Raw genomic sequence first — 14570 nt, 5'->3', positions numbered from 1 at the left:
GCACCCCCCCCCCCACCCCCCCAACTCTCCTTCTTCAGCACAACTCTCCTCCCTTCCTCAGGAGCTTTGGCTGAGGTGGCCGGGCCCCCAGCACCCAAAAGGGTGCATGTGCACATGACCCCGTGTGCATCCAAGGCGTGGCTGTGCCATCCGAAGTGGGCGAGCTAGGATGCCCCAGTCTTGCACGTCCCGAGTGCAAGTCTGGGATCAAGGGCACGTCCTTTACCTCCAGTTCAGGCTGAAAGACATGACTCCGAGGTGTGGAAGAACATGAAAGGAGGTGGCAATATTCAGAAAGAAGCAAAGGCCTGTGACTGGCAGCAAAGGACAGCAGACTGTGTGGCCCCGAGGCCAGCTGCGTCCGGACTTTCCGTGGGCTGGTTATCAGACTAATCGATTCCTTCTTTCTGGGTTTGTTCCCTCCATCAGAGTCCTGACTCCTACTGGTAACCTAAGAGGTCAAACAATGACACTCAAGCAAGAATTTGCAAAAGTTATTACACGTAAGCTAAATGCTCTGCAACATTCCGGAAAGGAAGCCTTAATCGCCTCTCCCCCAGTAACCCACCCCCTATGCTAGGAAAACCTCGTGACCCCTCCGTTATACCCTTTCTCACCTTCAAAAAGATATAGATACTACATTTCACGTTATTATCTCTCCAGGTCATAGGTCAGATCTTCCCCCTTTGGGTCCGGAAAGTAGGGAAGAGCAGAGTACCCATTTTATGGGCCTCACGGAGCTTCCTGGTCTGAGAAATTCTTGGAAGGACGTACCACTGAACACACAATTTATATAAAAGAGGAAATAAACATTTGAAAGGTAGCCCTGCTGAGGTAAGCTTCAGCCTGCAGGGTTGACGGCAGGTTGGTGGTCTCCCTGTGTTTTGCGCTTGGAGCCACTCAAGTTCTAAATTCTCTGGGAAATAAACATAAGGCTTCCTGCAGTAATTCCCCTCCGGATCGGATGTGAGAAAAAGATGCAGGATTCAAAAGAATATGCTGCAATACAGGGACAGTAGGTATGGAGAAACGTGTAACAAGAATCATATAAACATTCTGAAATGGGTTGTTTTAATACGTGGTATCATAAGTAGTCTACCCGCATGGATGGTAAATGGTAAATGATGGTCCCGAGAGAGGAAGTGAAATCCTGTAGCTCTGTAAAAACGTTCGGACATGTCCAAAGCAAAGATGTGAAGGAATTTCCACTTTTTTATAACGTCCCCTCCTTCCTCTTGGGGAAAAACGAAGTGAAGAAAGTGAAGGAGAAGTTGTATTATCACATGTTCAGTGACTAAGGCAAAATGATGACCCGAAAACACTGTTTCCTAAGAAAAACCCAAGCCAAGATTCAAACACACTGACATGTATTTATATCAGTGTACAAGGGAGCAGCTAACACTTATTTCTAGCATAAATTTACACCGATGATTTCTTCAGTTGTATTTTCAGGGACAACTGCATGAATCATTTTCCTGGTAATCTACACAGAATTACAAGCGGGTGGACATGGGTATAGGCGTGCTGGGCACACTGCTGGGGTTGAAAACCTGCTTCTATAACATGCCAGCTATGTGGCTTTAGACAAATCATTTTACTTCTCTGCACCTTGGCTACCTCAGCTGTAAAACAGCCTGTACCTTATAGAGCTATGGGGGTGGGGGGAGGAGGGACGTACCAAATGAAAAGCTCTGAGCTCAGATCCCGGAACACAGAAGGGGTTCAGTAAGTGATGGCCATTGCCGTTGGCCATGACCCCTACTCTTATTTTTGAAAGAGCTACTAGATGTAGCATGGTACCAGCAGATCTTAAGATGGATATATTCTTCATCTCAGAGACTGATACTTTTAGATATTTAAACAACAGGTTGTGTGTATTTAACTTACTATACATACAGGTGCGCCCCTACCCAGAATGCCCTTCATCCCCATTCTCCTGCTTCCAATTGCTGCTGAGTTCAGTAAGCGGCTGTCTGTCTCTCTGTCCCTGTAATACTTTATCTGGAATCTCCCTTCTGGATCTTTTCATTTATCTCACCAACTCTCTGTGTATTTTCTCTTCTTCCCTAGCAGCCTGTAAGTTTCTGAGGGCCAGCATCTGAAGCTATTTTATATTTCTGTCTCCTAACATCCCTGGCACAGTGACTTGCAATGGGATGTGCTCCATGCGGAATGAGCAAATAAATGAGCAGATATTTTAAGATGTACTTGAAAGTTTGTTATGGAAAAGAAAGAAGTCATTTGAATAATACTAGTAATAAAGACGTAACTGGAAGAAGGAAGCCTTGCTTTTGTTTTCATGCATGCTAGGCTATCTATACTTGTTGATCATGTTTATTAGGCCCTGCTTTCAAATGCCATCAGAGGGGCCACCTCTAAATTACAAAGAATGCCAATTTGGAAGTGTGTGTGTGTTTAAGAGGGAAAGAGAGAGAGAGAGGTTTTTAAGGGAGCATATTTAAGTGAGAGCCATACTTTATCAACCCTATTTGAATTGCTAGAATGTCTATCATTTGATTCTGCTATACTTAAACATGTATGGTCATATGAAGTTAAAAATGAAAAAAAAAAAGCTATTTCCATCTTATCTCCATCTTACATTGTTACTCTGATATATTTTAATATATCAATGTACTAAATTATGTTATTATATTAATTATACTTAGTATATCAATAAACTATATGTATATTAATACTGGGCTTTGAAAGAACAGTCATAAACCTTGGAAGCATGCTCCCCTTGGCGGGGGCCTCCGGGAAGGCTACAGTGGAAAACTGAGGACCTGGAAAGGAAGGCAAGATGAGAACAGGGCTAGAGAAGGTGAGAGGGCTATTCTAAATGTAGACAACAACATAGGAGAAAAGCCCCAAAATGCAGTTTGGCTGTGTCACGGGCATGCGAGTGAGGGTAAAACCATAAGGGCTCGGACCCCGCCCCAGCACTGCCCTCTGAAGTCTGGGCCCTCTGAGGCAGCACCACACGATGGAAGGTTTCAGGAGCAGGTGACAGAGTCAAGGCAGAGCTTAAGAACCTTCAACTCTCGAGAAATAGACAGGAGGATGTTACCGGGGACGTTTCTCCGACCCTTGCGTGAGGTCAGCAGAGCCTAAGTCGTGATGGATATAAATAAGTGGTAGGCATGAAGGACGCTTCGATGAAATCTCTGAAGTCCAAACTAAGAAAATGTCTTAAACAAAGAATACCCCATGCAATTTAAATGCCTAATGTCAGGAAATAAGGCACTTGATAACGGGGTGTCTTAAATCACTATTAGAATCATTGACTGTCAGGGCTAGAAGGAAACTCAAAAATCAGTTTGTAACCTCATTTTATAGGTAAGCAAGCAGGTTCAAAGAATTAAGTAACTTTCCAAAAGTTGCCAAGATAGCGAATGCCCCAGGAGAAGATTCCAAAACTCCACTTCTGAACCTTTGGACGCCTGGGGAGAGGGCTGCCCTAAGAAAAGCATGTGGCTTTGTTACTCCATCCTGTGTGTCATTCCGTACTATGTCCTTATTTATTTTTGAGAGAGAAAGAGAGAGAGAGAGAGAGAGAGAGAGCATGCATGAGTGGAGGAAGGGCAGAGACAGAGGGGGACAGAGGATCTGAAGCAGGCTCTTCCCTGACAGCAACAAGCCCCATGCAGGGCTCGAACTCACAAACCATGAGATCATGACCTGAGCTGAGGTTGGACACTCAACCAACTGAACCACCAGGTGCCCCTCTGTTTTGTTCTCTTATGCCCTGATGGCCCCTCAGGCTCCTTGGCTGGTGGCTCTTCTCCAGCCTACTCTACAAGCATGGCCCTCTCGTGCTTTCACCTATTTTCTTGGCTATAACTAGTAGCATCCAGCGAAGTGTGTCAGGTCTTGACCTTTCTCCTCACACTGGACTTGCACTGCAAATCTCCGCTCAAGTCCCAGAACACAGTGTATTATTTTCCTCTGTTACTTCTTTTAAAGTTCCCTCGTTGAGCTAATGGTTCATCCAGTTAATTCGGCCTAGAAACTTTGGAGTCATCTTTAATTCTGGCCTCTTTCATTTGCTGCCCTAAATGCCTCTTTAAAAAAAAAAAAATCTTTATTTATATTTGAGAGAGAGAGACAAAGCACGAGTGAGATGGGGCAGAGAGAGGGAGACACAAATATGAAACAGTCTCCAGGCTCTGAGCTGTCAGCACCAAGCTTGATGTGGGGCTCAAACCCATGAAACATGAGATCAAGACCTGAGCTGAAATCAGACGCTTAACTAACTGAGCCACCCAGGGGCCCGTACCCTAGATGCCTCTTAAAGATGCTATTTTCCTTCCATTTTATGGGCAAAGCTATGCCTAGGGTTTCCTTACTACCCCATGAACTTACATTCAAGCCTAGGTCCCTGTCAAGCATCTGTTCCTCAGCCAATCCTATAATTACCCTTCATTTAACATCTTTAACTACATATTTGGGGGCACATGGGTGGCTCAGTTGGTTGAGTGTCCAACTCTTGATTTCAGCTCAGGTCATCCCAGGGTCATGGAATCGAGCCCAGTGTTGGGCTCTGCACTGAGCACGGAGCCTGTTTGAAATTCCCTCTCTCTCTCCTCCTCTGCCTCCTCCAACCCTGTTTCTCTCTAAAATAAAAAAATAATTTTAAAAAATAGATAAACACATATTTGAACCCCTCATAGTCCAAGCTCTCTTCCTTGAATTATATTCCCTCCTGAGGGGTTGGTAAATTTTCTCTGTAAAGGGCCAGGTGATAAATATTTTAAGGTTTTGAGGTCCATACTCAATTCTGCCATAAGAGTCTCAATACATAATGCATAAGGGATAATCATGGTTGTGTCCAATAAAACTTTAGTGATGCATATATAGTTTTTACATGCCACAAAACATTATTTTTCTTTTGTTTTTTTTCTTCCCAACCATTTAAAAATATAGACTATTTTTAGCTCATTGCCAAAAGGAGACAACAGGACATATTAATAGGCCGTAGTTGCTGACTCTGCCCTAAGTGGTCTTCCTGTTTTCGACATCAGCTCTCCGAGTTTGCTCTCTACACCACTGAGTCAGAACACCGACCCCAAGAAATGATTATGTTGACAGCCTTGCTTAAATACATCAAGAGTAACCCCTTACTCTCAGAATGGCCCAAACTGCAGAATATAGACCACAAGAACATTCCTCTGGTCCCTGTTTGCCTTTCCTGGCTTAGCCCCTACCAAATACCTAACCTGATTGTAGAGTTTATATACCCCCCATCTTCATGTCTTTATATATATATAAATACACATATATATATGTACATATATATCACTCCATCCACCTTCCTCCACTTTGAGAACTGCTACTCAAGAACTCATTCATCAAAATAGCTACCAAACATCTCCTCCTCCAGAAAGCTTTCCCTATCATCTTCACCTCCAATGCACAATGAGTCGGTTCTTCTTCCTAGGTGCTCCTGTGGTAGTCTTTATTTCTCTTATGGCATTATTATCACACTCTGCTATAGCCGCATATATAGAGCCGGCTCTGTACTAGAGAATGAGCAACCAAGGGGAAGAACTGAATCTTTTTTTTTCCTCTATGCCCAAAACCAAGTAATGTACTTGAAAGATACTAGGTGTCCAATAAATAGATGTTGAATGAGTGAATGTTATACTTACCAGTTGGGTGCTTCCATAAATGTTGAATTTCTATTTTCCATTTTTTAAAGTAATCACTATGTCTAACGTGGGGTTCGAACTCACAACCTTGAGATCAAGAGTCACATGCCCCACTGACGGAGCCAGCTGGGTACCCCTCTATTTTCCGTGTTTAAGTCCAAGTGGACAAAAAAGGGAAATGGTAAATAAGTGATGGGTTATTTTTGTTTCAGATTGATCTACAGAGTAATATTATAGTATTTACATTTCCTTTCCCTGGATCATCTGTACCCTCATCTTATCATTACTTACACCACTGTTTTCATATTCTATGTCAAACTTTGCTTAGACTATGTCATTCGAAATGTTAAAGTTAAGACTAAGTGAAGAGCTACCTGTGTGGAATGTACTTAGAAAATTCCACGGGAAAAGAAAGACTCAGCCACATACCGAATGAGTATGAGTATACCGAATCAGTACAGAACGTCGAGGGAAAGCAAATTCTAAAAAGCCCAAAAAAAAGTGTATCAGAAATATTCAGCCCAACTACCGCCTCCCATTTTTAGTGCAAAAGAGAGATACACACAGTTCTTCGCTTTTTTAATTGTCCTTTTTAAATTTATGAATGTGGATTTTATAGAACATGAGCACAGACTAAACGTAAAAGGCTTACAAAAGAGTACTGCACTCAGAAACTGGGTAATTAAGTTTTCTTTTCTGTAAAACTAGTTTTCAATTTTTGTAGACTAGCCGTAAATAAAGCCAACAGAGAAAGCTTTCTATGGAACCAGGAAACACCAGTTTCCTCAAGAACAAAGGAATTAGTTATTACGAGTCCATTTTCAGCAATCACGGGACCTTAAATATGCTCTTCTTCCAAGACACTGGGCTTGTCAGACAGTACGAATTGACACGCACAGGAACACTCTCTATAGGACTTTGACTTCAGAAATTAACTCTCTGATTACAAAACAGAAAGGGGGACAAAACCAGCATGAATATTTATTTACAGAAGCCCAGCCACACTGAGACATGAAAGGCTGTCCCGCTTCTGTCGTTCAGTAGTGCTTAACACACAAATGGTTGTTTCAGAAGAAAAACTATTAACTGTCATGATGCAGCTAAATTTCAGAACTTCTAAGATGAAACAATCCATAGGAACTATGTTGACATTACATTCTCGGTTCTGAAGGACAACGCTTTCAACGGGCATTAAAAGAACAGCTTTTACTCGGCAGTAGTAAGCGATTTCTTCTCACAAAAGTGTTTTATCTATTGGGATTTTTCCAGATATCACACATGTATAAAGGGTTTATTTTCTTTCTTTCTTTTTCTCCCTTCCTTTCTTCTCTTTTTCTTACGTTGCTGAAAAGCTGCGTTGGCAAACCATTTGGAATATTATCATAACAAAATGTTTTTAACAAAGTTTGATTTTAACAGAACTAGAGGCATCTTAACACTCACCCAAAACTTTGGGAGGTTCACCAACCCCTAGAATATTTTTTTCTCCAAATGCAGGCTGTTCAAGTGGTGCTTTTTCCCCATCTGTTATCATACCGTGCTCAGAATTACATTGTCATATTTAACGTAAAAGGGATCAGTCCCCTTTTGTAGTTTAAATTCAACATATTACTATGATGAAAAGACCAGTGTTTTCCTAATTTATGAACCACATCAAAGCTCATAAACTTGCATGTGTATTTAGGCAAAGTTCTCTGTAAAAACTGAAAAACTCTAAGAACTGAACAGACCTAAATGCTTGGTCTGAAAAATGGAAACTTGTACTAGAATGTAAAGTGAGAAGAAACCACTTATATGGGTAACATCAAATATTACAATCTCTATTTGAATTTCTGTGTATGTGTGTTTGTGTGCATGTGTGCGTGTGTGTTTTCCACACAGCAAATTATATAGCGCTTGCTACCTAAAACGTCTCATTGTAACCCAGGGCTGAGCTATACGTTTACTAAAGTTTCACCACATTGATAAATACTTCCCAGCACCTCACAACAGAAGCCATGTAATTTGAGAACACAGTGGTGCAGGGCACGGTTATAACAATGGTTTGAACATGAACGGTGTCAATCAATTTCATCTCCAGATTCTATACCTCCTTAGGACTCGAGTCCCTTATTTTGTATCAGTTACGTCCCAGTTTGCATCTTGGGATGCCTTTTACTTTGTCTCTTTTACCACTGACAGTAGCTGATTCTTTTCCTAAAATATATTTCCACAGATCTTTCAGTTCAACATTTTCATTAGACACAGAATTAACAGGAGAGGTAGTGGTGGTGGTAGGAGGCACATGTCATGTTGCTCATATTGATAGAGAATCACCTAAATATTTGAGCATTGTCGATGAAAGGTTTTGTAATATATCAGTAATTCCCTGCCACACTTATCATTCACATGTCTGGGTGTTTTGCTTACCACATCTCCACTTCTCTTAAAATGCCTGAAAGCTGTGTGTGAATTGAATGACTAAGATGAACTCTAACAACTGTTTGGAAGCCGGTGGCAAAAATCAGTGGGATGGAATTGGTGCTCTGGCGCGTAATGGGATTAGGGAATACCTGGTGAGGTGCAGTTGGTGCTGGGATTCGCTCAGCAGATCTGTCAGTTCCAGACACTCTTCTCTGGCCCCGGCTGCCTTCTGCTGCTCCTGTTCCAAGTGCTGTTTGCTTTCACTGACTTCTAATCTCAATTTCTCTATTTCCTTAGGTAGAGAGGAGGGGAGAGGGGGAGGTGTCCATATAAACTATATGCACTTGAATTCAAAATTATCTCATTTTTATTTTTGCCATGAATTTTAATGGGATGAAAAATTATTAGAAAATTTAGGCTAGCTTCCATTTTATGACAAAGGGAATTAACCCAGCCAAAAATGCACATTAGTGAGGTTTTTTTGGATCGTAGGAGGAAGTCTAATTTCAGAAATGAAATGATTAAATGAGAGTAGTCAAAATGGATAATCTGCACTTTCATTCTTAAGGCTCAGTCCCTTTAAAAACGGTATCAACTTAAACATGTCACCACTTTAAAAAATACAACATTTTTGTTTGTGAGATTAGATCAGATACATGCAATGATTTACTTGAAATATGTGACTCTGTTCTGAAAGGTATACTTATGATTTCACTTGGAAATTTTGAAAGCCAAATTGAAGGGCGAATTGTCATCCTTTAGAAAAATGTGAGGTGTAAAAGAAGGCATTATTATGATGCTCAACATTGTTTGGGAAAAAATACTTTTTAGGAAAAAAAAATAGCACGACAACCTTCAAGCGTTTAGAGTAAATGAGATTTCTGAGCTAAAATAATATTACACCACAATTGCATTAAAAGGCAATAAAAGCACTCGCAGTTAATAAATATGAACATCTAAAATACATAAAAATCTATGATAGTTTATTCTTTGGTCTCAGGGTGAAATTATCCTCATCTTACTGAAGCTCAAATATTTCGAAGCCAAAATACCTTACATGGAACACAGTTTTAAGTAGTTCATACATTAAAGGAGAAATATTTATCACACAACATCTATAAATTAAAAAAAATAAAAGATAGACATTCAGACTGTTAAAACCAGAAAAACAAATAAATAGGAAAGTAAAAGGTAGAAACATTTTCAAATTCAACAGAAAGCAAGAAGCATTTTTATTTCACAAAAATTCAATCTCCTTTTGGAAAACAAAATCATGTCTAAGTGTTATAAACTTAGTATTTAAGTACATTTCAAATGTCCTCAATATGCTCCAATTACATTTAATGCATCAGGCAAGATAAACGAAATGATTTGGTTTTTGACATTTCTCACAACTATAAACATCCAGTTTATCCCCATCAAAACTGTACATTACCAGCAACTGAATAAAGCAATGTATAACAAGTTCTCAAATATTGTTTTACTTTTAAAAACCTATGTGATAATGAACCGATCACTTTCATTCAGAGTAGGCTTTGTATATCTTTTGGATTAGAACACTAAATGAGATGGAGCTATTATCTTTAAAAATTTCAAACTGATAAAGCTATACTACCTTATTTCTAATCCTATAATTTAATATAATTAAAGAAATGGAAAAACATGAATGTCTATTAAGTTTTAGTTGTCTAAAATTTATGAAATTAACAAAAGTAAACATGTATAGAACTGGAAAAGTAAACATGTATAGAACTGGAAAAGTAAACATGTATAAAACTGGAAAAGTAAACACGTATGAAACTTCAAAAATTCACTCATTAATTTTTTACACAATGCTATATGCAAGAAACCACACTGAATACCATGGGGGCATTAGAGAGTTTCCATCTGTATACTCAGGAGTTAATTCAGACGGGTAATTGAGACATATACATACACACACACAAAACTATCAAAATACAAAGCACATATGAAACAAGTGAGTAGTAGAGAGAATCTGTGCTTCAGTAGGTCAGATTAGGAATATAGTAGCATGGACACGAAAAGTGGAAAAGAAGGTAAGGGCACATTAACTCATGGAATGATAGAGGAGATCACATTGTGAAGGGTCTTAAATTCTAGGTTAATTAAAGCTGTATTTTTCTGATAGGTAATGGAGAGATATTAATGGTTTAAAAAGGTACTCAATATGAGAGAAGCTGAGCTTTAAAAGAACTGGAGAGGGGCGCCTGGGTGGCTTAGTCGGTTAAGCGTCCGACTTTCGCTCAGGTCATGATCTCACGGTTCGTGGGTTCGAGCCCCGCGTCGGGCTCTGTGCTGACTGCCAGCTCAGAGCCTGGAGCCTGTTTCAGTCTGTCACTCCCTCTCTCTCTGACCCTCCCCTGCTCACACTGTCTCTCTCTCTCTCCTAGAAATAAATAAAAAACATAAAAAAAAAATTTTAAAGAACTGGAGAGATGTTTATGGTCAACTTAAGAGGACAGAGATTGGCACAAGGCAGACCATGAAGAGATAGTTGCAATATTCCGGATATGAGAATAGAGACACTTCAAACAAACATAAAGAGAACGTGGTGAATATACGGAAATAAAAGGAAAGTTATCATGAGACATCAGAGAAGACTCCAGAAGTATGAATTGAGAGGATACCGAAAAATACAGAAATAGAAAATGTATAAAATCCCAAACTTTCGTGAAAAGAAAAGATGCAACAGTTTTGATAAACACTAGGCAATGATAACAAGATACATAACCTTACACTGGTAATCAGGTTTTGAATATAAATCAGCTGCTTTCTTGTTCTCATGTAATAGAGTCAGAGGCTGTACTGAAAATCAGGCAAACACAGAAATAAAAACATGGGCCCCAGAGTCAACACAAATTAGGGTTTCAGATGCAGCTCTGGCACTTTCCAGCCCTGTGACCTTGGACGAGTCACTCGACTGTTAATGGAGTGTTGACATCAATGTTCAGTCTAAAATGAAAGTGATGACTGTAGCCAGCTCTGAACACTATCATAAGGATTAAATGAGATGATGAGTAGTTGGCAGAGTGTCCAGCACATAGTAAGAGCTGAATAAAAGACAGCCAGTGTTGGTAGCACTGATTTTGTTTCTCTATCTTTCAAGAACAGCACAGTGGTAAGTAGAAAACATGGTCTGCCTACGGACAGAGGACTAAAGAGTTCTTGACCTAATTCAATAAAATGTCCCCCATAATTCTGATGAAAGCTGAATGAAACTTTATTATCATTTCAAAATGCAAAAAGCATTTTTATTCGTTAGGTGGAAAATTACTGCCTTCTTCTGATTTTCTGTGCCAGGAAAAGAGCTTCTTGGTGCAGATAATCAAAATCAACAAACAGTGTAACCAGCTGGACCCAGGATCAACACTCTCTCCCTGAGTCAGGAAAATCTGCCATGGCACCAACTCCAACAGTTAGGAGAGGACTCTCTTGCCAGAAATGCCATGCTCCCACTGGCAGGATAACCCTTCGCCTCACCCAACACGGTCAGTGCTGCTTCCCTGGCTGTACACAGTGGTTCAGGTTTGAAGGACCAACAACAGCCATAGGCCAGTCGTACTTTATGAACCTGCAATGTCCACAGTGAAGCTTGCTGTGGCCACGTCTAACTGGGCAAAGACAAGTCCAGATGGCTTTACACTTTACCAAAAGATATACAGTAAAACCTTGGATCGTGAGTAATCTGCTCTGCGAGTCTTCCGCAAGACGAGCAAGCATTCCTAATAAATTTTAACTTGATAAACAAGCGATGTCTTGCAATACGAGTAGTATGGGGGGCTGAACGTCACATGATCACAACCGAGCCAATGGTTCTCTCTCTCTCTCTCTCTGTGAGATTGTGCGTGGTCCTCTCCCATGCTCAGATGCTTGGTCTCAGGCCATGATGTTTGGCAGAAATCAGTGACATTTCAAAACGTTGGAAGGTGCCCACAACTGGCACTAGTGTATTTTTTGTCACTTCAAAGCAACCTATTGGACAGTCCTTGGCTCTTCCATACAAGAGTAAGCTTTGCTTCATTCTAGGTCAGGCTGCCTGTGGACACAGACCATTTCCTCTGCTGCCTTATTGCCAGTTACATTAAATACAGTCTATGACAAGAGTTTATTAATACTGTACTGTAGTCAAGGTCCATTAGTGATAGTCAAAGTTATCCTACACAATAGCCCTCCTCTCTCTTGTCTCCCTCACACCAGCCATGAGAGTTTTCAAAGGTAAGTGGAGGTTAATTTATTTTTATTATTTTATATTATATTATAGTATTATAATCATTTTTATGTGAGTCTTTGTGGGTTGTGGAATGAACCATCTGAGTTTCCATTATTTCTTATGGGGGAAATTTGCTTTGATATACAAGTGCTTTGGATTACAAGCAGGCTTCAAGAACAAATTTTGCTTTCAAACCAAGGTTTTGCTGTACTTCCAGTCATGGATATAACCGCCAGAGCAACTAAAAGTAGAAACTGTTAAAAGTGGCTACCTCAAGGGTCGCCTTGCTGGCTCAGTCAGTTAAGGGTCCAATTTCAGACCAGGTCATGATCTAGTGGTTCGTGATTTCAGGCCCCACGTCGGGCTCTGTACCGACAGCTCAGAGCCTGAGCCTGCTTCAGATTCTGTGTCTCCCTCTCTCTCTGCCCCTCCCCCACTCATGTTCTGTCTGTCTGTCTGTCTCTCTGAAAAATAAACATTAAAAACAATTTTTTTTAAAGTGGCTGCCTCAGGAGAATCATACCAAGGATGGGATATGGAAAAAGGGAGACTTTTTACTGTTTATCTATAGTCTTCTGTAGTATAGGAGCTTTTTTCCTTCATCAGAGACATATGTAACTTTATTTTTATTACTTATTAACTTTTCCTATCAGAGCACTTCACCTAATTTAAGTCAAATAGTAATCATCTGCTCATAACAAAGAAGGGCAGTGCCCGAGCTCTTCCCTATACCCGTCTCCAAGCCCAATCATCAATGGCCCATCTGATCCACTCCTCTGATCTGTATTTTCATATCTTATTTTGATTATTTTTTTGTACAATATTTTATTATTTCTGGAATTAATTGCCTATTTTTAATAGCTTATTTTTCTAGGTAACTGACATTTTTTCCCCCAAAGTTCAAAAAGATCTGTCACATACCCATCAATATTTATTTTCTCAGATAACAAAACACATCAGATATGCCTTATGTCTGGTCTGGTTGATCTCTGTCTTGGGTCAAGCCTTAGACATGCTCCTATTAAGAGTTTCATGTTTTCTGGGTTGCGAGTCATCCTGTTTTCCAGTTTACTTCCTTTTTTAGTTAAAGTACATTCTCAGGCAACTTTCATAAGAAAGAATATCTGAATAATACATTTTTTTAAAGTATTTGTATGCCTGAAAATGCTATTTTTCTACCTATACACTTGACAGTTTGGCTAGGTATAAAAATCTATGTTGAAATTAATTCTTACTCAGGATTTTTAAGGGGTTACTCCATTGTCTTAAAGATTCTAATATTGTAATTGAAAAGCCTTATGCCATTCTGATTCCTAATACTTAGTCTGTGGTTTGCTGTTTTGTTTCTAAAAGGTTTTATAATAATTTCTTTTTCCCTGACATTTTGGAATTTTATAGTGTTGGAACTTGGAATGGCCTTTTTCATATTTTGTGCTGGGTTTTCAGTAGGCCCTTTTTAATCTGGAGGCTTGTTCTCCTCAGTCTAGGGAATTTTTTTTGTATTGTTATTTTAAAATATTTTGATGTCATATATTTTAATATTTTCTCTTCTTGGAACTCCAAGACATTGGTTTTTGGCTCTGTTGGATTTATCATCTAATTTCCTTATGTTTTCTATCTCATCTTTTGATTCTAACTCCTGGAGGATTCACTTGACTTCATCTTCCAAAGCTTCTACTGAATTTATGAAAAGATTTCAACCACATTTTTTATTTCCACGAGATATTTCTTGTTCTCACTGCTTTACATAGCATGCAACTTTTATCATCTTATGGATATATCTCATCTCTCTGTTAGAATATTAGAGTATTTGAAATATTCTCCTCTGTTCATTATATATCACTTCAATTTCCTATTCATCCATTTTCAGCCAATCCCCTGTGTTAGGGACTGTCTTCAAATACATGGTGATACCTGGATGTCATTTCACATTCAGAACGAAGTAGTGAACAAAATGGTTTTTGGGTAATGTGACACTTTAGATTATTGTTCAGAAAAATTTCATTTCTATCTCCCTTCCACTGGGAATGGAATACACTATCTCTTCCTAATGACTTTGGGCTTGGCCATGTGATTTCACTTAGCCAATGAAATTTTTATGGCTATAACATAAGCAAAAGTCATAAGTATGTTCACATGTTTTGGCTTTGCTTCTATATTCTGGTGTTTCTCCATTAGAAAAGTATGCCCCGGACAGCTGCGCTTTTGCCTGGACCAAAGAACAAATACATGTGGAGCAGAACCAAACCCAAACCACAGCCCAGACAACCCACAACCCATAACCTGAA

The 14570-nt window shown here is 39.6% G+C and overlaps 1 protein-coding gene across 10 annotated transcripts in view; it reads right to left on the bottom strand.

The window, feature by feature from the left end:
- The window catches only part of SDCCAG8 (SHH signaling and ciliogenesis regulator SDCCAG8), a 250681-nt gene that overhangs the window by 119146 nt on the left and 116965 nt on the right, over nucleotides 1-14570 (bottom strand). For all 10 annotated transcript variants that reach the window (XR_013334574.1, XM_077761821.1, XM_077761815.1 and 7 more), the window contains one exon: nucleotides 8201-8343. Coding sequence is in view for 9 of the 10 variants with exons in the window: in XM_077761821.1 (XP_077617947.1) it covers nucleotides 8201-8343 (143 nt within the window). In the remaining variant the exon portion in view is untranslated. The remainder of the gene's footprint in view (nucleotides 1-8200; nucleotides 8344-14570) is intronic.

This window comes from Crocuta crocuta, unplaced genomic scaffold (assembly GCF_008692635.1).
Source record: "Crocuta crocuta isolate KB4526 unplaced genomic scaffold, BGI_CrCroc_1.0 scaffold243, whole genome shotgun sequence".
Lineage (NCBI taxonomy): Eukaryota > Metazoa > Chordata > Mammalia > Carnivora > Hyaenidae > Crocuta > Crocuta crocuta.
The sequence above is the reverse complement of the archived record's forward strand: the minus strand, read 5'-3'. Positions and strand labels throughout refer to the sequence as shown.